General features: G+C 47.3%; 2 protein-coding genes across 10 annotated transcripts in view; one reads left to right on the forward strand and one right to left on the reverse strand.

Annotated features, from left to right (window-relative positions):
• Window positions 1-14,532, reverse strand: part of CC1H2orf76 (chromosome C1 C2orf76 homolog) — a 61,677-nt gene extending 47,145 nt beyond the window's left edge. For 2 of the 9 annotated variants that reach the window (XM_060625528.3, XM_078451374.2), the window contains exons 1-2: window positions 14,396-14,465; window positions 2,340-2,464 (exon numbers count right to left, since the gene is read on the reverse strand). In XM_060625528.3, coding sequence (XP_060481511.1) covers window positions 2,340-2,342 — 3 coding nt within the window. In that variant the 5' untranslated portion in view covers window positions 2,343-2,464; window positions 14,396-14,465. Of the gene's footprint in view, window positions 1-2,339; window positions 2,465-2,581; window positions 2,758-14,395 lie in introns of those variants that run through there. The other 7 variants (XM_060625527.3, XM_078451373.2, XM_060625530.3 and 4 more) reach the window with 7 other exon arrangements.
• A 49-nt stretch (window positions 14,533-14,581) lies between these two features.
• On the forward strand, window positions 14,582-20,474 carry DBI (diazepam binding inhibitor, acyl-CoA binding protein). The gene is made up of 4 exons (XM_060625535.2): window positions 14,582-14,712; window positions 15,749-15,866; window positions 18,708-18,770; window positions 20,178-20,474. The coding sequence occupies exons 1-4, from the start codon at window positions 14,704-14,706 to the stop codon at window positions 20,249-20,251; spliced, it is 264 nt and encodes an 87-aa protein (XP_060481518.1). The 5' UTR covers window positions 14,582-14,703; the 3' UTR covers window positions 20,252-20,474.
• The last annotated feature ends 3,885 nt before the right edge of the window (window positions 20,475-24,359 follow it).

The raw sequence follows: 24,359 nt of genomic DNA on the forward strand, positions 1-24,359 counted from the left end.
GTAAAAGAATGGAATCCAGAACGAGTTAACTATTAAAAGCTTTAAGAGTATGAAAGTAGTCAACATTGAAGCAGTCAACGAGGGGAAGATTCTATAACCACCAGACAGTAGAGGGCACTGGGTGACCTTCCTTCCTTCAACCAGCAGGTTTCCGAGAAGTGGTGTATTACGTCTTGAATTTTAACAGATTCCTAGGGTGCATCATTTTGAAAAACTAAACATCTTTGTAAAGTTATATCTACTTCCTAAATTTAAGTATTATAGAACCAAAGCTGCCATATATCAAGTTTGCTTTAAAGCTTGTAAATAATCCTATGCATTGCTAAATGTCATCCAAATGTGTCATTTCACTAAAGTCGGGGGGTGGGGGTGCCTAAGACCAGAAGGAGGGGGGAAAAATACCTTCATTATTTTTATTACTCTTAAAAGTACTGAGCACCTAGCATCCTGCTAAGATGGCGAATGATAAATGTTCACCTTTTAAACAGAACTTAACCTTGGCAAATTAATACCTTTATATAATATTTCAGTGTAACTAAAGTTCATAAGAATTATTTATGAAGTTCATAAATTAAATCACATCACATTGAAGACTATGACTAAAAGTGAAAGGCTCATTCCACTTTAATCTCTTCTGGCCTACTTCAAAAGCATATTTTGTTTTTTTAACCTCCAGAGGGAGAACCAACTTTTATTGTAAAAATAGATCTCAGTAACAATGAAATAGTAAAAGCTGGTCATTACAATAAAAAGAGAAAAACTGAACAGGAATTTGCTTTAAATTTTCTCGAAAGCATAATTTTTTAAAATATGAACTTAGGTATACATTTATAGACTAAGACCACATGAGGATTAAATAAACATTTGAAAACCCCTTGGCCTTTTTCTTCTAAGTATTTAGTGGTATAACTGAAATCAAAGCACTATTAGAAACTCAGTTTATTCACCTTTCATGGACATAAGACATTTGAGAAACATATTTTCAATGTATTAACTTATGAATGATTTTGAAGTTTTTAACCTCAACCGTTTATTTAATGTTTGTTTATTTTTGAGAGAGAGAGACAGAGACAGAGACAGAGAGAGAGAGAGAGGGCGAGTAGGCGAGAGGCAGAGAGGGGGGGAGACACAGAATCTGAAGCAGGCTCCAGGCTCTGAGCCGTCAACACAGAGCCCGATGCGGGGCTCAAACTCACGAACCGTGAGATCATGACCTGAGTCGAAGTTGGATTTCCAACCAACTGAGCCACCCAGGCACCCCAACCTCAACTATTTGTTAGGTGGGTTAAAAAAACAGTCTTCTTCTTTAGGGGTTTACATAACACCTTAAGTACAAAATAAATATCAGCTAAATCTGATGACTACAAAAATGCTTCTCAGTGTTGTAACTACTCTGTTACATAATGCCATTAGCACCTGCCCTTTCCTGAGGCAGAGTCATAAGCAATTCTAATAAATAAAATGTTGAATGTCGTGAGTATATCACCCCCTGAAAAATCAACACCTGTAATTCCACAGACCTGTCTTTGTGACCCTCAAGTTGGGGTAAATACACAAAATCACAATTTGGGTTCTCTGTTCAAGACAAGTAAGACTCTCTAAGAACTACTATCCTAGACAGTCGAGTTTCCCAAAGGGTTAGACACTTAACTATTTGGAAAGAATATTCCACAACTTTCCTTCTTAAACAAGGTATATTGAATATAAATTCTACTTTTTTTTTGATTCACAGCCCTCGGTGAGAACGTTAACCCTTGTACAATGCGTTGGGAGGCAATTCTCCAGGGATCTCTCACACTTTTGCACATCTTATGAGGAAACGGCTGCTTTCATTCTGGACTACCTACACACAGATGTGTGTCTGGTAAACAGCCTAGAAACACAGACATCCTCTCCCTCCAGAGGAGAGGGCAGAGTTGTTTACTGTCCAGTAGAACAAAAGGAGAGTCCCCTTCCAGGCTAAGGTTAAGCAGGTTTGTTTGTACCACTTAAAAAAAAAAAAACTGGATTACCTCAACTCAGGGTTCTACAGCCGCAGACGCATGGGGCAAGAGGAGGAAATACACAAACGTGAGACTCATGCTATTGGCTGTGCTGTACTACAGTCCAATGTCCGTGACCCAGGAGTCTCATGCTCTCTGCCAGCACCTAGATTGGGATTTCCTAAACTCAGGGCTCTACAGCCATGACTCAAACCCACTGAGTGGGCAGCATCTTTCTGGACCACTCTGCATTGGCCCCATGGGATAAATGGGCCAAGAGGCGCTGACACAAACATGCAATTCATGCTGCTGACTGCGCCGTGTAGAGACAGTCCTTTGTCTCTGACCCCAGATTACCATGTCTTCTGCCGGCGTCCAGCAAACCGGGCTGACTGTCGGCTTTCAACTAGGATAAAATTTCAGGTTCTTCACAGTTCTTGGCAGTTGCTGCTGACGATGGACGCTAGCAGAGACATGGCTTTCTGGAACAGAAAAGACAAAGGTCTCGTGGGCTTTGGGGATATAAGAAGATCCCCTGGGGTCTGGCAGCAAATGCTCTTGTCCAAGAGGTGGGTGTTGGGGAGTAAGGGCTGATTAACCTTTAGAGGATGAACAGCAAAGGGTAGGACTGACACAAGCTGTCCAGTGGTGCTTTGGCTGTGGCTCACCGTCCTTGGCAATGCTGCACGCCACCTCTCAGATGAGAGGCAATGTGGCTGTAGCTGTTGGATCAGCAAAGGAGTCCCCAGAGCCTAAACAAATGATGTCCGCAATGAGGATCTAGAGCTCTGGGTGACTGAAACGTTCATTAAGTTGGACGATGAACAGCCACCAGGCCACTCGGAACTAAAAGTGTGCCTTGCTTCCTGGCAGAGAGCCCCTCTCCTGCTCTGCACCCCCAGTCCTTCCCCTCACCCTCTACCCTGAGATCTGCTTTAAGAAGGACAATTCCCCAAAAAAGAAATAATCCAGTGAAGAGATGGGCAAAAGACATGAAGAGACGCTTCTCCAAAGACGACATCCAGACGGCCAACCAACACATGAAAAAATGCTCAACATCACTCGTCATCAGGGAAATACACATCAAAACCACAATGAGACACCACCTTACACCTGTCAGAATGGCTCACATTAACAACTCAGGCAATAACAGATGTTGGCGAGGACGCGGAGAAAGAGGACCTCTTTTGCATTGCTGGTGGGAATGCAAGCTGGTACAGCGACTCTGGAAAACGGTATGGAGGTTCCTCAAAAAATTAAAATAGAACTACCCAACGACCCAGCAATTGCACTACTAGGGAATTTATTCAAGGGATACAGGTATGCTGTTTCACAGGGGCACATGCACCCCAATGTTTCTAGCAGCACTTTCAACAATAGCCAAAGTATGGAAAGAGCCCAAATGTCCATCGATGGATCAATGGATAAAGAAGATGTGGTATATATATACAACGGAGTATTACTTGGCAATCAAAAAGAATGAAATCTTGCCATTTGCAACGACGTGGATGGAACTAGAGGGTATTCTGCTAAGCAAAATTAGAGAAAGACAAATATCATATGACTTCACTCATATGAGGACTTTAAGACACAGAACAGATGAACATAAGGGAATGGAAGCAAAAATAATATAAAAACAGGGAGGGGGACAAAACAGAAGAGACTCTTAAGTATGGAGAACAAACAGAAGGTTACTGGAGGGGTTGTGGGAGGCAGGATGGGCTAAATGGGTAAGGGGCGTTAACGAATCGACACCTGAAATCATTGTTGCACTATATGCTAACTCATTTGGATGGAAATTTAAAAAATAAAATAAAATAAATTTTTATTAAAAAAAAAAGGAGGAGGAGGACAATTATGGGTAGGCTGAGGGCTCCCTGTCCTTAAGAGAGACTAGAAAGCCTTATGCACCTAAGTATGCTGGGGGACTTCTCAGAAGGGAAGGACTCCAACTTTTATGGCTCTGTGGATACAGGTACCCAGTCACCACCCTACCTGGCCCTGTGTAAGGAGGTACTCAGATTCAGCCAATGGGGTTTGGATAAGATTCGCAGTGGGGGAGAGAGACTAATGTGACCTAGTGGATGGGGCCCTTCAGGCCAATCCAAAGTACTATTGTTTTTTCACGTGAATGTATAAATGGTAGGTTACACTTACTTCTACTTCCCTGTCCGTAGTGCCAGGGGGGATTCTCCCCCATCAGGAGGAGCTACAGGCAGAGAAACGCCACCACAAGTTCCCCTGCATCCCCTCCCCAGGAAGAACTGAAAATGGACATGACCCCTCTGCTCAGTGGGCAGAACTCAAGGCCGTTGCCATAGCTCTGGTTGATGTTCCCATGGATGAATCTGATGTTTGTACTGACCCCTGTGCTGTCGCCAAAGGCCTAGTGGTTTGATCTGCCACTTGGAAAACTGTCCGCTGGGCTGTGAACCGTGGCAATGATTCTCAGCTGCTGACCGAACCAGCGGGGCAACTCATCCAGATGCCCACAAATCTGGTGGAGCCACACTCCAGCTACTGATGGCACCTACACCACCCGGGCTGCCCGCACGGCTGCCTTGGTCCATCCTCGCAGGCGGGCACAACAAAAAGAACTCCACCTCTGATACACGGCCACCGCCATGTGCCAGACTTGTGACTCCAGCCAGAGGCTGATGCGCTGGTCCGGTGGTGAGGGAGGCCATACCACACAGACTATTGCCCCCACCGGCTTCTGGCAGACTGCTTACACTTGACCTTTGACCTCCTCTCAGGAAGCCACACTCCCAGTGACATTTTTTTTTTCAGGTTATAGTCTTAATGTCCCAAATCACCTGAAACCACTGTGACCTTTGAAAAGAATCTGTGCCATGTGTTTGGTTTTCCACACTATTTGCAGTCTGACAATGGTGCATCTTTCATCACAAATGCTAAGGAACGAAGGGCTAACGGTCAAGGTATTCCATAGACTGTCTACTCCTCCCTACCATCCACAGCCATCTGGTATCATCTGAAAAAAGGCTCCTGAGAAATCAACTCAAAAAGATTTCTCACCCTACCTACCTAATCTCCTCCTGGAGCACATAACATACAAAGTACAATGGTCTGTTCCCTGAATGTGGCCGTCCCCAGAAAAGGATCAGCCTCTCTCCGGAGCTTCCTGGGTAATGATCGGAACAAACAATGTTGCAAGTGGGGGTGAGGGGGTTGACACAGACCAGTGTGAAATCCTGGGATTCCATACTGGCCATTCCTTTGTAAGATGCTTCTTTCTTTCCTCTGCAGAAACCCCCTTGCCAGCCTAATTGGTACATCCTCCACGTGACAAGTCGCCAAAAGGGGCTTAGGGGATTTGAATTCTGGTTCAGCTGCCTGGATTCCCTTGTTGAATTGACCAAGTCCCAGATCACAAGAATAATGACCCACTCAAATGCACCGCAGTCCAAAGTAGGGGACATAATGCATCTCTGTGAGTTTTATAAAAATTCCCTTCAGGGGAAGTGCCTGGCTGGCTCAGTCAGTGGAGCGTGCGACTCTTGATCTCAGGGTGTGAGTTTGAGCCCCACATTGGGCGTAGGGATTACTTAAAAATAGAATATTTAAAAAGAAAAAAATTCTCTTCAGGGAGTAGGAGTTGATTAGAAGAAAGGTGAAGTGATAGATGCTGGAATGAAACACGCAGATTTCTGTACAGGTGGAGGGAGAGAGATAACCTCAGCATCTAGGGAGAGAACGATTTACAACCCAGGAAACGCAGGCAGGGAGCTCTTTAGAGATCTTTTGTCTTTCACAACTGCCTGCCCCTGCAATAGTCCTCATGAGGCAAAATACCCTGCTGAGTTTCCCCCAAACTACTGTAAGTACCTCCAATCTCCTGACACCTGAATCTGCCGACCCCTAAAAGACGGCTCTGACCACCATACGATCACTGTTACCAACAAGTCTATCTGACGCATACATCCCAGCTCCGATGCCTCCCATGGAAAATACTTGTCAACATTTCCAGATGTCTCCTCCGCCTGTTCCCACAGACAAATGCCACTCAGCTGGTAGCACGGACAGGACAGACAGGACTGACTGCCCTCAGGCAGCCCCACCAAAGGCAAGTTCCACATGCAATGATGTGTGCTCGAGTGAAAACCCTCCAGTCCACCAGCTGGCCGAAGGTTACACTGGAGGCCTTGACAACCTGTGCCCTCTGAGCCACAAGGCTCCCAGGGTAAACTGTAAAGAAATTTCTTTCCAAGGAAAGAAATTTGCATGTGCACCATCAGGCCTGTGATTTGTGTGTGTGTGTGTAAGTATTAACTTGCCTCCTTCTCAAAAGCGCTGTTATTTGCATCTTAAACCCGAGGGTGTTTCAAGAAAACACCACAAGCAAGCTCTCGGGTAACCAACACAGGTGATCACTCCAAAACTAATCTAGTTACTCAGCGGGAGCTTCCAGAAGATTAAATGGCTCATTGCTTTAGGTATGTCCTACGGGTAGTCTTCCCTACGACCAGTCTTCCAGTTAGAAAAGGTGGTATGAAATCTGTCCCCAGGTGTGTTTTTTCCATGTATTAGTTCTTTTATTTATTGAGGCATAAATGACATACAATGAGTTGCTTATATAATAATTACATAATAATTAATATTTACTATTAATATTAATTGATAATCATTTAATTTTAATAAAATTGTTTAATATTAATAATTAATATTACAAAATTATTTAAATTTTGACTTTCTGTATACACCTGTAAAAGCATTACAACATTCAAGATCATGAAAATATCCATTCCCCTGCCTCCCGACCAAAGTTTACTCATGCCCCTATATAATCACTGGTCCTCTCCCGAGGTAACCACTAATCTGCCGTCATGATAGATTAATTTGCATTTTCTAGAATTTTAAATAAATGGACTCAAATGGATTATACTTTCTTGTCTAGCTTCTTTCACTTGGCTTATTTTGAGAAATCTGTCCCCAGTTGTAGCTAAAGTGATTAGTAACACCACCTTGCACCGCAACACATTCAGATCAGGATCAACTCACCGGCCAGACTTGTTATGAATGACAGAATCATTCTAGACTACAAACCAACATGTCTTATGAATACAAACATAAACATCCTTAAATTATTAGCAAATGGAATTCAGGAATATATACAAGGAATTACATGCCATGACCGAGTGGGGTTTCTTCCAAGGAAACAAAGTTAGTTCAATATTTCAAAAGTAATCAGTGTAATCTACCACAGCAGAAGGCTAAAGAAGAAAAATCACATAATCATATCAGAGCTAAGGAGGGGTTAGGGCTGAAGGGAAGCAGTTGTGGCTATTACAGAATAATAGGAGGGCTCCTTGATGATGGAAATGTCCTGTACCTTAAGTATTTCAATTGTGGTATTATTGTTTTGCAAGATGTTACCATTGGGAGAAAACAGGTAAAGGGTACAAGGGATCTCTGCATTATTTAACGACTGCGCGTGAACCTACAATTACCTCAAAATAAAAATTAGGGATTTTTTTTTAGTGCATTATGTCAAAATAAAGTATTTGTTTTTTTAAAATGGCATTGTTTCGGGGAGCCTATGTGGCTCAGTCGGTTATGCTTCCGACTCTAGATTTTGGTTCAGGCCATGATCTCCCAGTTTGTGGGAACCAGCTCCACATCAGGCTCTGCCCTGACAGTGCAGAGCCTGCTTGGGATTCTCTCTCTCCCTCCTCTCTCTCTGCAAGTGCGTGCATGGATGTTCTCTCTCTCTCAAAATAAATAATTTTTTTTAATCTCTAAAAAATTGGCATTGTCTCCAAAGGAATTATCAGTCAAAACACCTGTCATCATATTTTAATATTTCTAATTCCTATCCCTAGTCATAAATATAATACTTCTTTTTTTTACTGTTTATTTATATTTGAGAAAGAGAGAGACAGCGTGTGAGCAGGGCAGGGGCAGAGAGAGACAGAGGCAGACTCTGATGCAGCCTCCAGGCTCTCAGAGGTCAGCACAGAGCCCAAGGCAGGGCTTGAACTCACGAGCCGTGAGATCATGATCTGAGCTGAAGTCGGACGCTTAACCAACTGAGCCACCCAGGCGCCCCAGTCATAAGTATTTCTAGACAGGATACAGGCAATATCTCAGCAGTGTTTATTTACGTTTAAATAAGTCTTAAGAAAGTCTTCCCTACTCCTAGACAACGTAGGACACTTCCTACCACAGCCCCCTGATCGCAAGCCCTGGTCTCCTATCTCACCTCAGCCCAAAATACCACCCCACCATGTTAGCTGGACAGACACAGGACAAGGAGCGAATCATACACATACAGGTCTCACACACACACTCTTCTCTCACATCCAGCTCACTACAATTCCTCTGAATATGAACACTCACAGGAACAAGAGAATGGCAAAGGGGAGGGACTGGCTAACACCTCCAGCTGCCTGACCACCAAAAACGAGTTATGCCATCAGAAGAGTACGAGAGACACAGGAAGAGAAAAGAATGGGGCAAAAAACCAGAGGGAACAGAGAGAAAAGCCACGCTGCATTCTTATCCCCCCATCTCAGCACTTACCTCCTTCCTCCACCTTCACAAAACAAACGCCCCCAACTCTGCCCACCTCCTACCCCAGAAGCATTTCCCAAGTGCTTCCTTCCCTTTAAAACACACTAATCTCCTCCCAGCTTTGCTTGAGCCATGCCTCAGGAATCGCATACCAAGAAATGAAAATAAATACTGGATGGAGATAATTCATCATTTGTGAGCACTCTAGCCTTTGCCTTCTAGCAAAGCTTTCCTGTAACTGTAGTCCATTTTTTTTTTAATAACTAGGTTCCTTTTAGAAATTAGAGGTTTAGTTTACATCAAGACACCTAATATAAAACTACGACTCACACCCACTGGGCAAGCACTGCTTTCAACCTCTGTTAAGGCATCTTGCCCGGCTGCCTCTACGCTGAGACCCAGCAAGGGTAGCCTGTGAGTACTCAGGACTGGCACCCCAAGGATGTGAGGGCGGGCTGCGGCAATGACAAGAGCCTCTCCACTAAGTGGGAAGGCCGATTAGGCTGACTAGTTGGCTCATCAGGTTCCCCATCTTCTCTTGATATTTCAGGTGTTCTGTTTCCAGCTGACTGTGATACAAAGAGGTTACATAGTCCTTTTACCAGAATTAATCTACTTTACCATAGCCTAGAGTTGCACATTCAGTTCTAATAGTTTCCAAGTTCACAGCTAATCAGAATGACTACATTTCCTAAAGAGCAAATGACTCTGTTCATTCACCTGCCATTTTGTTCAGGTGTCTAAGAAGTGCCAGGCACTTGGAGATACAGAACTGACCAATACAGGGTAATCCCTATTCTCCTTGGCTTATGTAGAGGAGGGAGATCAGACCGAAGAATACATAAATAAAAATGACTATGGGGGTGCCTGCGTGGCTCAGTTGGTTAAGCGTCCGACTTCAGCTCAGGTCATGATCTCACAGTTTGTGCATTCGAGCCCCGCGCCGGGCTCTGTGCTGACAGCTCAGAGCCTAGAGCCTGCTTCGGATTCCGTGTCTCCCTCTCTCTCAGGCCCTCCCCCACCTGTGCTCTGGCTCTCTCTGGCTCTCAAAAATAAATAAATGTAAAAAAAATTTTTTTTTAATTTAAAAAATTTAAAAAATGACTGTAAATAAAATAATTACAAAGTGTGCTAGTTGCTAGCAAGGATATAAACAAAGCCGAGGAACTTGCACTTTCTGGGGATACGCAAAGCAATTTCCCTTCCAATGCTATCCAAATATAGAATTAAAAATTCATATGATTTAGGGGAGCCTGGGTGGCTCAGTTGGTTGAGCATCCGACCTCAGCTCAGGTCATGATCTCAAAGGTTCGCAAGTCCAAGCTCCACATCAGGCTCGCTGCTGTCAGTGCACAGAGCCTGCTTCAGATCCTCTATCCCCTCTCTTTGCCCCTCTCCGACTCATGCTTGCTCGCTCTCTCTCAAAAATACATAAAACATTTAAAAATTTCATATAATTTACTGACCCCCAAACATACTCTAAAATTTACTTTAAAAAACTAAATCGCAGATGCCAGCTTGCTATTATCTCTTTAGGTTAAAAGCTAAATGTCATTCCAACTGCATACACTAGAAGCAGTAAGTGGAGGCCTTAAGACACCATTTCCTTAGGTAGAAATTACCCAAAATGAGTCCCTGAGGAACCAGGGAAGGAAGCAGGAAGCAGGAAGCAGGCTGGAGGGCATGCCTTCACCTATTTCAAAACCTGGCCTAGCGGGGGCTCCGCAACAAGAAAAAACCACTTAGCACCCTGCTCCCTGGGATCTGCAATCCTCACTAGTTCCATAGTTCAACTGCATTAAGCAACTTTTGTGGATTCACCTGGGCACAAAACCATCATGTGAAAAAGTGCTTTATTTTAGGAATGTGGAGCATATTCCAAACAAGCAACCAACAAATCAACTCCACTTAAATTGGAGATTGCCCCCACAACTATATGGTCAACTGATCTTTGACAAAGCAGAGAAGAATACCCAATGGAAAAAGGACAGTCTCTTCAGCAAACGGTGTTGGAAAAACTGGACAGCAACATGCAGAAGAATGAAACTGGACCACTTTCTTACACCATACACAAAAATAAATTCAAAATGGATGAAAGACCTAAATGTGAGACAGGAAAGCATCAAAATTCTAGCGGGGAACACAGGCAGCAACCTTTTTGACCTTGGCCATAGCAACTTCTCACTTGACACGTCACCCGAGGCAAGGGAAACAAAGCAAAATGAACTATTGGTGCTTCAGCAAAATAAAAAGCTTCTCTTCTGCACAGCAAAGGAAATAATCAACAAAACTCAAAGGCAGCCTACACAACGGGAGGAGATTTGCAAATGACCTATCAGATAAAGGGTTAGTATCCAAAATCGATAAAGAACTTACCAACCTCAACACCCAAAAAATAAAGAATCCAAGTAAGAAATGAGCAGAAGAGCGATATTTTTCCAAAGAAGACATCCAGATGGCAAACAGACACATGAAAAGATGGCTCAACATCATTCATCATCAGGGAAACACAAATCATCAGCACAATGAGGTACCACCTCACATCTGTCAGAATGGCTAAAATTAAGTAACACAGGGGCGCCTGGGTGGCTCAGTCGGTTAAGCATCCGACTTCGGCTCAGGTCATGAACTCACGGTTCATGGGTTCAAGCCCCGCATCGGGCTCTGCGCTGACAGCTCGGAGCCTGGAGCCTGCTTCTGATTCTGTATCTCCCTCTCTCTCTCTGCCCTTCCCCTGCTCATGCTGTCTCTGTCTCTCAAAAATAAATGCAAAAAAAAATTTTTTTTTAATTAAGTAACACAAGAAACAACAGGTGTTGACAACGATGAGGAGAAACGGGAACCCTCTTGCACTGCTGGTGGGAATGCAAATTGGTGCAGCCACTCTGGAGAACAGTATGGAAGTTCCTCAAAAAGTTAAAAATAGAACTACCCTATGACCCAGCAATTGCACTACTAGGTTATTTACCCAAAGGATACAAAAATACAGATTCAAAGAGGTACATGCACCCTGATGTTTACAGCAGCATTATCAATAATAGCCAAACTATGGAAAGTGCCCAAATGTCCATCAACTGATGAATGGGCAAAGACGATGTGGTATATATACACAATGGAATACTACTCAGCCATCAAAAAGAAGGAAATCTTGCCATTTGGAAGAACATGGATGGAGCTAGAGTGTATTATGCTAAAAGAAATAAGTCAGAAAAAGACAAACACCATATGATTTCACTCACATGTGTAATTTAAGAAACAAATGAACATACGGGGTGGGGGGAAGAGAGGGAAACAAACCACAAGAGATCTCTAAACGATAAAGAACAAAGGTGATGGAGGCAGGTGGGTGGGGGATGGGCTAGATGGGTATTAAGGAGAACACCAGTTATGATGAGCACTAGGTGTTGTATATTAAGTGATGAACCACTGAATTCTCTTAAAACCAATAATGCACTGTATGTTAACTAACCAGAATTTAAATAAAAATTTGAAGAAAAAAATGAGAAATTTTTGAAAATTAAAACAAACAAACAAACAAACAAACTGGAGGGGCATCTGGGTGGTTCAGTGGGTTGAACGTCTGACTTCAGCTCAGGTCATGATCTCGCGGTTCGGGAGTTCAAGCCCCGCATCAGGTTCTCTACTGTCAGCACAGAGCCCACTTCAGATCCTCTGTCCCCCTCTCTCTACCCCTTCCCCGCTTACGCTCTAGCAAAAATAAAATAAAAATAAAAGATAAAATAAACTGGAGACTACCATGTTAAAACACTAGCCCTGCTTTCTACAGCGTCCAGTCAAAACTCAATCACATCGGGGCGCCTCGGTGGCGCAGTCGGTTAAGCGTCCGACTTCAGCCAGGTCACGATCTCGCGGTCCGTGAGTTCGAGCCCCGCGTCAGGCTCTGGGCTGATGGCTCGGAGCCTGGAGCCTGTTTCCAATTCTGTCTCCCTCTCTCTCTGCCCCTCCCCTGTTCATGCTCTGTCTCTCTCTGTCCCAAAAATAAATAAAAAACGTTGAAAATTTAAAAAAAAACTCAATCACATCAACCAATCTCTGAGGAATATGAAGTTACACTGTCAGAGCTACCTAATCTTTTTAAATGTGCCAAACATAATAACCTAATGTTAAAACCTAGTGACTTTAAGATACATTTGACTAGAAATCTGACCCACACAGGCAATAATCTGAATTCCCATTAGCGCATCTGTAAGCACTACATGATGGAACAAAAATGAATCCAGGCTTCATCTGTGCCTCAGAAGGGGATTTAAAAAAAATAATAACAAAAACAAAAACAGCTCTGAATTGTCACTTTGGGAAAAAAACTATACTTCTTAAGATTCAAATGTAATCTCCCCCAGTGTAACTCCAAACTTTTTGTCAATTTGTTTGGCTTTGCTTTCTCTACCAAAATTACACAGAGACTAAAATAGAGCCTCCGGATTTGTTCTTTGCTACTGGCCTCCACTTCTCCCCAAACATTTTAAAAAGGCTGGCCTACACTAGTTAGGAAATTACCTCCGAAATCTTCCACCCCACCTTTTTTTCTAAACTCCTATGGCCATAAATTGGGGAGGGGGTGTGTGGATTTGTAGTCTAGTCCTCTTGACACAAATTAGGAATTGAAAAGGAATCATCTCCTTTCCTTTTTTTCAAGTTTATTTTTATTTATTTTGAGAGAGAGAAAGAGAATCCCAAGCAGGCTCCCCACTGTCAGCGCAGAGCCGGACATGGGGCTCAATCTCACAACGGTGAGAACATGATCTGGGCCAAAATCTAGAGTCGGATACTTCACCGAATGAGCCACCCAGGAGCCCCATCTTTTTTTAAATGATCTCCAGAGAATTTTCCATCAATTCCCTCCCTTCAGCCAGCTTTGTAACCACTACCAGAAAATTCTTATCATCCTCAAACTCTGCCATCCACCTGTGCTGCTCCTTTCTGTTCCCATGGAGAATATCACCCTAACTTTGTAAAGACCTGACCTCTCAGTCTCATCCTCTGCTTAAAAGCCTGACTTCCCATCTCAAAATAAAAGTCAAAACCCATATAGTACCTATAAAGGCCACGCTCTCCGTCACCTAGCCAGCCTGCCACCTCTTTCAACTCTCCAGTCTCCTCTCTTTCTTCTCTTTCCCTCCACTCCCTGGTCACACCTTTACACTTATTTTCTGCCTGGAAATTCTGTTGAGGGGCTTTCTCAAATGTTACCTTCCCTTGCCCTCCACCTCCCATGTAAAACTAAACTTCCAACCCCCTATCTCCCTAACAAACTTTCTACTTATTTTGTTAACTATCATCCCCAATGTTCCAGGAATGCAGGAATTTATCTGTTTCCTTCACTGCTGTATCATCAAGGTCTAAAAGAGCGCAAGTTAGGTAGCAGAGAGTTCAGTAAACATTTGTCAATGAAGAGTCATTCACTTGACAGGCACTTGCTGGGTACCTGGTCCGGGCCGGGTTTGTTAAGGCAAATAAGACACTGGCAAAGCTTTTAATGCACCCGATGGAGAAATGCAACACAAAACTGTGCACTGCAGGACCGCAAACTTAAAGCCACGGGCAGGTCACAGACACGCCCAAAGCTCAGAGGAAGAGGCCTCGGCTTTGCCTTTCTGGGGCCGGTCCAGCTTCCCACGGAACAGTTCTCCACGGACGGATCCCGGAGGGTCTCCTCTAGACCCCCGAGAGGAGCGGAGCGCACTCGCCCTCCCCAGGCCTGAGAGGTTGCTAGTCCAGAGCCGCAACTTCCGGGCTCTTCACTCCAGATACACGATTTAATGAAACAAATTTAAAAGCCTCTGCTCTTCAGCCACCGCCCCTTCCTCTCTGCCCCGCGGTGCATTCCCCCACGGCGGCCCGGAGCTGAACCCCGCTCGGACCTGCCTGCACGGACCCACTAGCACGCCCGACTTCCGCGGCCCAGACCTGTTCCCGGCGTCCCGTTCGGCTCCACTCTGCGCCTGTGCAAGCATACCCACGTGGGTTCGGGAGAGGTTGGCCGCGCGGCGGAGGCTGAACACGCCCCCCGCGTGAGGCTGGCTTCTGATTGGCTGCCTGTCGCTGGCCTGGCCCGGTTGGAGCCGCCTGCGGCTGCGCCTCTAAAGGCGCTGCCAGTCGAGTCTTGTGCTACTGCTTCCTGCTCTTGGCCGCCTCGCTCACTCCCTGGAATCCTTGCAACCCCGCCGGCATGTCTCAGGTATAGCTTGTGCCTAGCCTGGCTGCCAAGGTGCGGCGGGGCTAGAAACTGGGGGGGGGCCGAGGGGGGTACTATCCCGTAAGCAGAACTCCGCAGAGTCTTTCCCGTCCCGGCCCCGCTGTGCCTCCTGGACCCGTGCCCCGCTCTCTTTGCACAGAGCTTTGTGAGCGGAACTTTCCAGGTTTGGACTTAGGTACCCACCGGTAACTGCTGGAAAGTTGCCCGTGGGGTGGACTCCGCGGTGAGGCAGGAACAAGAGTTGGAGAAGAGGGTCCTAGGGAGAAAGATGGCAGGTAGAGGGTTGCATGGATTGAAGGAGCAAGGGGACCGAGTTCCCCATCCGGAAGGTCAGGGCAAGAGTAGGGAAGCCATGCAGAATGGGAAAGCAAGGAAGTGGTTGTTAACAGTTTAGAGGTCAGGGGACTCAGGGGCCGAGTGTCCAACGTACGAGAAGGGGAGAGGTGACCCAGAGGCCTTTCCCTCCTTGGAATGTAGCCTCTTTTCTGAGACCGAGCTGTGTGGAATGACCTCTGACTCATCACCTCTCTCCAATTGGAACACCAGAAGAGAGGTTGGCGCTGGACTCCTGGTCCCCGGGGGGGGGGAGGGGTCCAATGGCCTCTGGCCAGCCGCACTCAAAACTGTACCCATCTCAGCTGTTTCAAACACGCTGTGCTAGTCCTATCCACAAGTCCAGGCTTTACTGGGACCCCGGCCTGGCCCAGGGGTGGTCAGGCAGTTGGCCACGCTGCTTTTTCAATGAAGTGAATGCCTACTGCAGGCACTCCTAACTTTCCTCCTTCACCACTGTGTTTCTAGCACCTGATAGTGAGAGCATCCAGTACATAGTTGTCCATCGAATGAGTGAACCAATGTGCTTCCCTTCCTTGTTTTGCTGAATCTTTCTGGCTTCCCTCTTGGGGAGATGAGAAGACACACTGCTTTTCCTCAGGGGCATCTCAGGAGTGCTGCCTTTCCAACCTGTCTCTCCCCATTACTGAGCTCTATTTAGGCCTTTCCTCTCCCCCACGTTTAGGCTGAGTTTGACAAAGCTGCTGAGGATGTTAAGCACCTCAAGACCAAGCCAGCAGATGATGAGATGTTGTTCATCTATGGCCACTACAAACAAGCAACTGTGGGTGACATAAACACAGGTATGCTGAGATGAGCTTGGGAAGGCCCCGCATCAAAGCAGGCTCAGCAGCCTTGATGGGTGCTGGAGCTCTTCTAATCTGTGGGAACTGCACTCTCAAAACCGCCCGAAGCCCTACTCTTCACGTGGGACATGGTAATAGTTCATGGGGCTCCCCCCGCTCCTCACGAAGATCACGTTCCTGAATGGGACTCACAGACCCTGCACTGTTCTCAGTGGCTCAGGTCGCGGAATTCAAACCCGAGTTTGGGGAGGACTTTGCGGGGTATCACCAGCATTTTCCATCTACTTGGGAAGAAGCAAAGACCCCAGCTTGGAAGAGACTTGGTCTCAACTCAGTAGTAGCTTTGTTGAACCACACTGCTTCAGTAGCATGCCTCCCCAGACAGTCAGGACGGAAGTCAGAGCACTTGGCAGCCTGATGTCGGGAGCAGAGAAGCAGCTGGCTTCCTGTGGCAGGTCAGAAGCCGTTTTGCTGACCACAGCCCTGATGACCATTTCTCGCCTATCAAAAAATCTTGGTACAGATTTTGAGGCCATAGTCTAGACTACCATAGTCTGAAGACAGCCTTTCCCCCCTTGGACGGTTTTTATTCTGCCCCTAAGTCCCTGAAACCCAGCTGTATACTGAGGCAACAGCACGATTCACTCTATGCAAGGGCTCAGAGGCGGTGGCCATGGCAGCCCAGAAGGAGGTCACCCCCTTGTCTGTTCAGGAGGGTGGCATGGCCCCCAGTTCCACTGCGGTTGGGGTGGAGGGTGGAGCAAGTCGGTGGCTGCCAGCCATCTGGAAGCAGGAGATGGTGCCCAGAGCTAAGGATCATGAGCAGCACCAAATCAAAGTTCACAGGAAGGGCTTAGCTGAGAGAGGTCTAGGGGCAAAGATGAGTTTTATGCTAGGTTTATAAATTCTCTATCCTCCCAGGGAGGAGGGAGAGAGATGAAGTGGGGGTGGCCGGAGGGGCTGAGATGCTTTTCTGCCAGACAGGATTTTCACAGACACTGGCCTCTGCCCTTCTTTTGCAGGAGCATACAAAGACTGGCTTGAGTAACTCTCACTTCCTGACAGCGGAGGCTTCGGCGCCTTCTAGGGCGGCACCGTCCAGATACAGTCACCACTAGCCACGTGTGGCCATCTAAATTGAAATTAGAAGGAGTTAAAAAAAAAAAATCCAAAGCTCAGTCCTCAGTCGCACAAGTCACCTATCAGGTGCCACAAGAGGCAGGTGGCCCTGAGTTAGTGCAAATGTATGTCTCCATCTGCACAAAAAGGGCTGTTGGAGTGCTCTTGCTCTCCTAGATGATGACTCTGCAGGTGCACCTCCTGGTACCCCTGGGAATACCTCCCTGAAAGCACCTGCGGAGACTTGATGTTTCTCAGACACAGTGGTCCCGGCGGTGGGCACTGCCACTGCTCCTTTTGCCTTTGCTCTCGGCATGGCAGTAAAATAGGTCAGCGGGGAGGTGGCGAGGGTGTTTCCCAGGTGCAGCTGAGGACAGGCCTGGGAGCATAAAATCATGGTATAACTTTAAGGATGCTTTGCCTTCAGGGAGAACAACTGCCCACAAATCATCAAGAATTAGACTAACAATTTGGTAGAAAAATGGGGCAAGGATATGAACAGACTGTTCACAGGAAAAGACTCCCAGAAAACTGATAGCAATAATAGCATGAAGGAGAAGAACTGGGTGGCTGAGAGCAGGGGTGGGAGGGAAACTTTATAGTAGCCCTCTTTATAGCATTATATAGCTTATATAGCAAGCCATATAAATGGATGTAGTACGTGTTTAAAAAAAAAAATGTTTTTAAGTATGCCTTTTATTTTATTTTTTTTTTTATTTTTTTTTTTTTTAAATTTTTTTTTCCAACGTTTTTTATTTATTTTTGGGACAGAGAGAGACAGAGCATGAACGGGGGAGGGGCAGAGAGAGAGAGGGAGACACAGAATCGGAAACAGGCTCCAGGCTCCGAGCCATCAGCCCAGCGCCTGACGCGGGGCTCAGAGCCTGACGCGGGGCTCGAACTCACGGACCGTGAGATCGTGACCTGGCTGAAGTCGGACGCTTAACCGACTGCGCCACCCAGGCGCCCCAAGTATGCCTTTTAAAAGAAATCTTGGAGGGGCGCCTGGGTGGCTCAGTCAGTTGGGCGTCCGACTTCAGCTCAGGTCATGATCTCACAGTTCGTGAGTTCGAGCCCTGCGTCGGGCTCTGTGCTGACAGCTCACAGCCTGGAGCCTGCTTCACATTCTGTGTCTCCCTCTCTCTCTGCCCCTTCCCTGCTCATGCTGTGTCTCTCTCTGTCTCAAAAATAAATAAACATTAAAAAAAAAATTTTTTTTTAAATAAAAAGAAAAAAGAAATCTTGGAGTTGTTTAACTTTTAAAACAAAGACCATCTAGTAATGAAAAGTTTTCTTACTATTTTCTTTAGATCATAAGTTTGGGTTTCTGTACATCTGGGTTTCTAAAGACAGAACCCACTATGCTAGACCCATTTAACTCCATAACAGAGCCTGGAAGGAACAGATGAAGTGAAAGATGGCTTTCAGGGCAAGAACATCGATAATGTTCTCCGTTAGAACTTGAAGCAGATCCGGGGCACCTGGGTGGCTCAGCTGGTTGACGGTTGGACTTCGGTTCAGGTTGTGATCTCACGGTTCATGAGTTCAAGCCCCGCATCAGGTTGCCGTCTGCTCTCAGCACAGAGCCTGCTTTAGATCCTCTGCCCCCGCCCCTCTCTGCCCCTCCCCCACGCATGCACATGCACTCTTTCAAAAATAAAACATTTTTTTAAAAAAAGGCTTGTAGCGGATCTAATGTCCTTTCTTCCCTTGTTTCAGAACGGCCTGGACTGTTGGATCTCAAAGGCAAGGCCAAGTGGGATGCCTGGAATCAGCTGAAAGGTGATTGTTCTCATCAGTTTCCCCGGCTTGTGAAGCCCAGTAATGAAACACTCTTCATTATGAAGTGTTAGGGGTGAAGAGAGAAAACAAAGTGGATGAGGCCCATGCTAGAAACCGGCCTAACCTAGCCAGAATGGAAAAAAACTGGGCCACCTACTTTTTCTCCTAATACCATGTATGGCTCCTCCAAGAGCCCATCTCTGCGCAATGGCATCATCGGGAGAGGAGGGGCTGGGGCTTACTGAGAAAAGGCTGGGAGGTAATTAGTTGGCCTGGGTTTTCCGTATATTCCTGCACCTTCCTCTCCCCGACAAGGCCGGGTAGTGACCCCCTACCCAAGCAGCCTTCCCCAGCTCCCTTCCAGCCAGAAAGGCACATAAAAGAAAGGAATGAGCTAACGCATGGCAGGCTGCTGGCACATCGTAGGCCCCTGAATGGAGCTATTATATGCTAAGCAACGGCAGCCAAGAAGGAGCCCGGCTCCGACTTAATCACGTGCCACCTGCAGCAGCAGGACCCACAAGTTGGCAGTGAAGTGCCTGCCAGCTTTTGTGTTCTTGCTAGCTCGTTTCTGAATAAGCCCTCTGTCTTCCTGCAAATGGAAAACCCTTGAATTCAAAAAGGGCCAGAATACAATAAATACACTCCTAGGATTTGCAAGGAACTGGGACAGGAATGCCCGTCTGACTGCCCGTTGTCACTGGGCTTTTCTATCCCAGTGTCGGTGTACTCTCCAATGCTTCAGAAAGCACTCGGATTCCCGGCGTATCTCCCCTTCGCCGCAGAACCCAGGAAACTGGGTGTTACTACTAAGGGGTACGGTCAGTGCCCTTTGGACCGCAGCACGAAGGCAAAACTTTGCCTCCTTCCACTCCATGAGCCAGCTGCTTTCACTCAGAGTTCATGAAACTTTACTCACAGCTTCCCTCTGGGGAGAAGAGGGCATCTGGCTTTGCTTTTTCATGGCCACATCTGGCAGATAAGAGCCCGGCAGAGGGCTACTTGATAGGCCAAAGCCAACCATGAGAGGAAGCAGGACAACTAAAGTCACTACAGCTCCCCGTGTTAGTTAGGCTTTCCTGCCTGTCCGGAGTGTCCAGCCTCTCTCCCCAGGCTCAGGTTGACCGCTCATTCCAGCAGTGGGGGACTCACATGGCCGGCAGGCCAATGACAAGCCTCAGGACAGCTGTATACACGTTATGGGTTCAGGGCTCTGTGGAGCATTCACCGTGGGCCAGGCTCCTTAGGTATTTCAGGCCAAGCCTGTGAGGTGCAGGTAGTGGAATCCCCACTTTACAAGGGAAACTGAGCCTCAGAGCATTAAAACTGGGGGCTGTCTAGGGCTCCAGTCTGCTGCTTTTCTACCGTGCTGCCTCTCTGACCAATAACCCTGTTGACTCCTTCCAGGGACTTCCAAGGAAGATGCCATGAAAGCTTACATCAACAAAGTAGAAGAGCTAAAGAAAAAATATGGAATATAAGGAACTGGATTTGGCTGCCGGCAATGCATTTCATCTAAACTGATAACAATGCCTTGTTTTTCTAATGCTGTGGATGACGTGAAATGATGAAAATAGCCCATTAACCTAGATCCTGAAGACTCTACAGGATACGGCCCTAACAGAGTAGGGGCTGAAATGGTTACTGACATGCTCTGAGTAGTTTTTATCTGTAGATCAATTAAAAGTGCATTTGTTACTTTAAGTCTTTGGTAATCTGAGTTCTTGAAATCACTTCCTCCGTTCTAATGGCTCTTCCTCACTTCCTTTTTCTAAAGATTTTGTCTGGAAGCGTTGGAGCTCATCCTCCCCTCTGCTAGGGTGCGAGGTAGGGGACCCACCTAGTCTAAGCCTGAAGTGCACACACCTCTGATGGGGAGGAAAAGAATTAGAGAAATAGCTTTTCCTAACTCCTTGTTCCTCCCCATTCCAGCCACATCAGTTGCATGCGCTGGCTGAGACTTCAGGCCACAGGGACTGCCAGTCCTGTGCTGGGGACATCGCTGGCCTCAAGCTCTGAGGAAAGCAGGGTTGACAAATATTTAAGGTTCGTCTGAGGGTCCATCCAGTCCGTGGTTCCAGAGCAAATGAACAAGGCCAGAGGCCCCTGTCAGGAATGAACTGTATACCTGCCACGGGGCATCCGCAGAGCCCCAGGCTCACAGGCAGCTGGGCAGGCATAACCGAGTCGGGTCGTGTGGGTGCTTAGCAGGGAAAAAAGGAGATCAGGACCCTGGAGGCCAGGGATTAAGGTTACAGAGAAGAAAGGCTGGAGCTCGACCCTGGCAGGTGTAGGTTGCTGAAAAGAAAAAAAGAGACAGCTGGCAGGCCCTCCTCACCACATGTTCTACTCCACTCATTTCCACAGTCTTGCAAGGAAGGTTGGGGTTTTCCCATCATGCAGCTGTGGCTGCGGAGGCTAAATTCAAGGAGAAGCTCCTTGAGGCCAAGCAGCTCTCCATTCCCTCCAAAGCCTGTGCCCTGGTCTTAGACATGGTTCAGCCAGAAGAACAGGAGTTACAGTGACTTGCCCAAGGTCACTCCGCTGGTGAATAATCTGAGAGCCAGCATTCACGTGCACGTCTCCCTGGCTCAGGTGCCCGTACCACACAAGGTGGCCCCCCAGGCGTGACCTGTGCTGGAACGGCAGGGAGGGCAACTGTCTGATATGGCTGGAGTACGGCACACCTTCGATGGAAAATGGGACTAGAGAGTGAGAAGCCTTGATAATGAAGTTGAAAAGTACAAAATTTGACCGTCATCAAATGTGATAGGCAGCTGCTGGGAAGGAGATGTGGTCAGAGGTGTTCCGTGAACCTGACTACATCAGTGGGTTTTGAGAATGGTGACCGTCCGGTTCCAGCCCAGCCTGCGCATGGAAAACTAGGCCCAGAAGCTCAGGGGTAGGCAGGAACCTGCTCCCCATGGGGTCAAAGTCCCAAAGCCTAGCCGTGCAACTGGAGCGAAGTGACTTCCTGAGTAGCGATGCCATTTAGGTGGAAGTCTCCCCTGGGTGCTAATATGACTGAGGGCATGTGGGGCAGGAGGCCCACAGATCTGTTCTCCTCCCACCTGGTTGCCCTGCACCAGCCTGGTGGTGCCAGCCACCAAGGCCGCAGAACTCCCAGGCTTCCATGATCCCTGAGGGAGGCGGTAGGGAGCCATAGCCACACTCCTATTATTATCTGGATTATCTGCTTTGATCAGTTTTTGGCTGCTTCTGGTGTAAACCAAAGGAAAAACCACCCTGAATGGAGCCCAGGGCGTGGTTCTTGTCCACACAGACCTGGCTCCGGGCTCAGGCCCAGCACGCCTACCGTGAGGGTGGGGGTCCGCGTGAGATGAAATTGTGTGAGAAACTCCTGCCACAGAGCGGGTCCCCGGTGTGTGGCACTTCATCCAGAAGTTTTGTCCCGCCAGTTTGAAAACCACTCTTGTCCCTGGGAAAGTCCCTCGCAATCAACGTCTGTCAGAGTCAAGGACCTAGCCCAGAAGCAAAAGGCCCGTCCGCCCACAACTGGCACAGCCTCCAGTCACTGGCTGTCAGTTGTGAGAACCCGCAGGGCCAGCCTCCCACTCAGGTTGGTGAATTTAATCTTGCTTTGAAGTGGGCACCACACCTCAATGCTCTGTAATCGGGAGTACTGGACCCATTATTGAGATGAGGGAATTAAGGCCCAGGTGACGTGAATGGATCCAAACCCAGGAGTCTCTGTCCAGGAAGGCCCTGCTTGTCCCCTTCTGTCACATTCTCTCTCGTGGCCACTGGCTGCCACTCAGACCTGCATCTCCACTGTCGCTCAGAGGACAAGGGTGACACTTGACTCACTGGGCTAGCAGAAGGTGCTAGGAAACGCCCCACCTGTGCCAGTCTTCCTGCGGAGTGGCTCAGGGAGGCAGGTCACATCTCCCAGGATGGAGCAGGGCCCCAGTGAAACATACTTTTTTAAGCATCTCAGGTGATTCTGAGGCTCTGCGAGGTTTGGGGAGCCCTGAAGCACCCCCATCCCCACCCAGCCCCCACCCCCCACACACACACACACACTATAGAGTAGTGGTACTGATTTCTACCAAAGTAGCAAGTTGTGGTGTTCTAAGAACACATCACCAGTGGGCTCAGGGGTCATGCCTGCTCCAATGGCTTCTGCAGAAGTCCATATACAGCCCAGGGAGGATTCACAGGGTGTCATTTGGGAACAAACGAGGAGGGCAGAGGAGCAGGGCAGGGCACCCAGTCCTCCCCTCTCCTCAGTGAGGCACCCACAGCTCCCCTGAGGTACTTCTTACCTCCAATCTGCCTCTGGCGACAGACTTACCCGTGACTCCCACTGCCATCTCTCAGGTGCCGGATCACGAATCTTCTTGGAGTCACATTTTCTTCATCTATAAAATGGGCTGATAGAATGGGTAAAGAACCTCACAATGCCTGGCAGACACAACTTGCTAGCAGCCCGGAGGCCTTTCCTAATGCACATCCTCACCCTTGATACTTCCTTCCCCATTATCCAGACAGGTCCTGGCCTAGAGCCACAGAAGGCTGTTCCCCACCTTGGCCAGGCTCCATTAAGTGGGAAGTTACTGCAAATGCAAATGAGTGTAGGTTGTCTCAGGATGTTCTCCCTACACAAGAGTAATTCCAAAAGCCAAAAGCCTGGGAACCAGTGTCAAAGATCAATAAGGGACTTGCTCTGCCACTATATGCCTCAGTTCCTTCATCAATAAAATGAGGCTGAGCAGAAGGGCATTGTCCAGAATAAACAGGAAGGAAAGCCATAGGAGGGGAAAGAGAAGGCACCGGAAATGACTGCCTTGATGTGAGTCAGGCTGGGAAGTTGTGAGGGGGTGGTTTAAGTAGCCAGATGATTAAAGGTGTTTAAAATTAAATTACAGGTGTTTGGAGTTGAGGACAGGGCAGGAAGAATAACCAGCAGAGGCAGGCTTTAGCAGAGCTCTGCCTTTGGGGCCTGGGTCAAGGCAAGACAACGCCTCTGCCCTTGGCAGCTCCCAAGGAAGAGATCAGAATGTTTCCTCTCTTATTTATTTGTGTGATTCTGCATGACTTCTCTTTTGAAAGAACAAGGGGTAGCTAAGAACAGACCAGAAAATAAGCAAAGCTCCCTCAGGAGCCTAGAGTTTAAAGACAGCTCAGGTGCCATCTTCGCCTCGAAAGATCTGTAAACCACAAACTGCAGGGCAACAGAGGTGCCCTGGGATGCCCTCTCTGCCTTCATCCAGAGAATCCGCCCCCTGCTTTGGAACACCACCCCCACCACTGCCCCGCCTTGGATACAACTCAACCCTTGGAAGACCAGGAATTGATCAACTGACAGCTTTTCCTTTTTTTTTTTTTTTTTTGTAATTTTCTTTATAGTTTTTTTTTTTTTTTTAGAGAGAGAGCAAGCATGAGGGAGGGAGGGGCAGAGAGAGAGAGGGAGAGAGAGAGTCCCAAGCAGGCTCTGCACTGTCAGCGTGGAGCCCAACGTGGGGCTCAAACTCACGAACAACGAGATCATGACCTGAGCCGAAATCAAGAGTCGAACACTTAACCTACTGAGCCACCCAGGTGCCCCAACCGATAGCTTTTTCTTAA

The sequence above is a fragment of the Panthera onca genome, chromosome C1, assembly GCF_046562875.1.
Source record: "Panthera onca isolate mPanOnc1 chromosome C1, mPanOnc1 haplotype 2, whole genome shotgun sequence".
Classification (NCBI taxonomy): Eukaryota; Metazoa; Chordata; class Mammalia; order Carnivora; family Felidae; genus Panthera; species Panthera onca.

Bases quoted from the DNA above. Each gene is read 5' to 3' on its own strand.
- DBI (XM_060625535.2), top strand. The intron at 15,867-18,707 runs GTATGCTGAGAT...CCCTTGTTTCAG, and splicing joins TGTGGGTGACATAAACACAG to AACGGCCTGGACTGTTGGAT. The intron at 18,771-20,177 runs GTGATTGTTCTC...GACTCCTTCCAG, and splicing joins TGCCTGGAATCAGCTGAAAG to GGACTTCCAAGGAAGATGCC.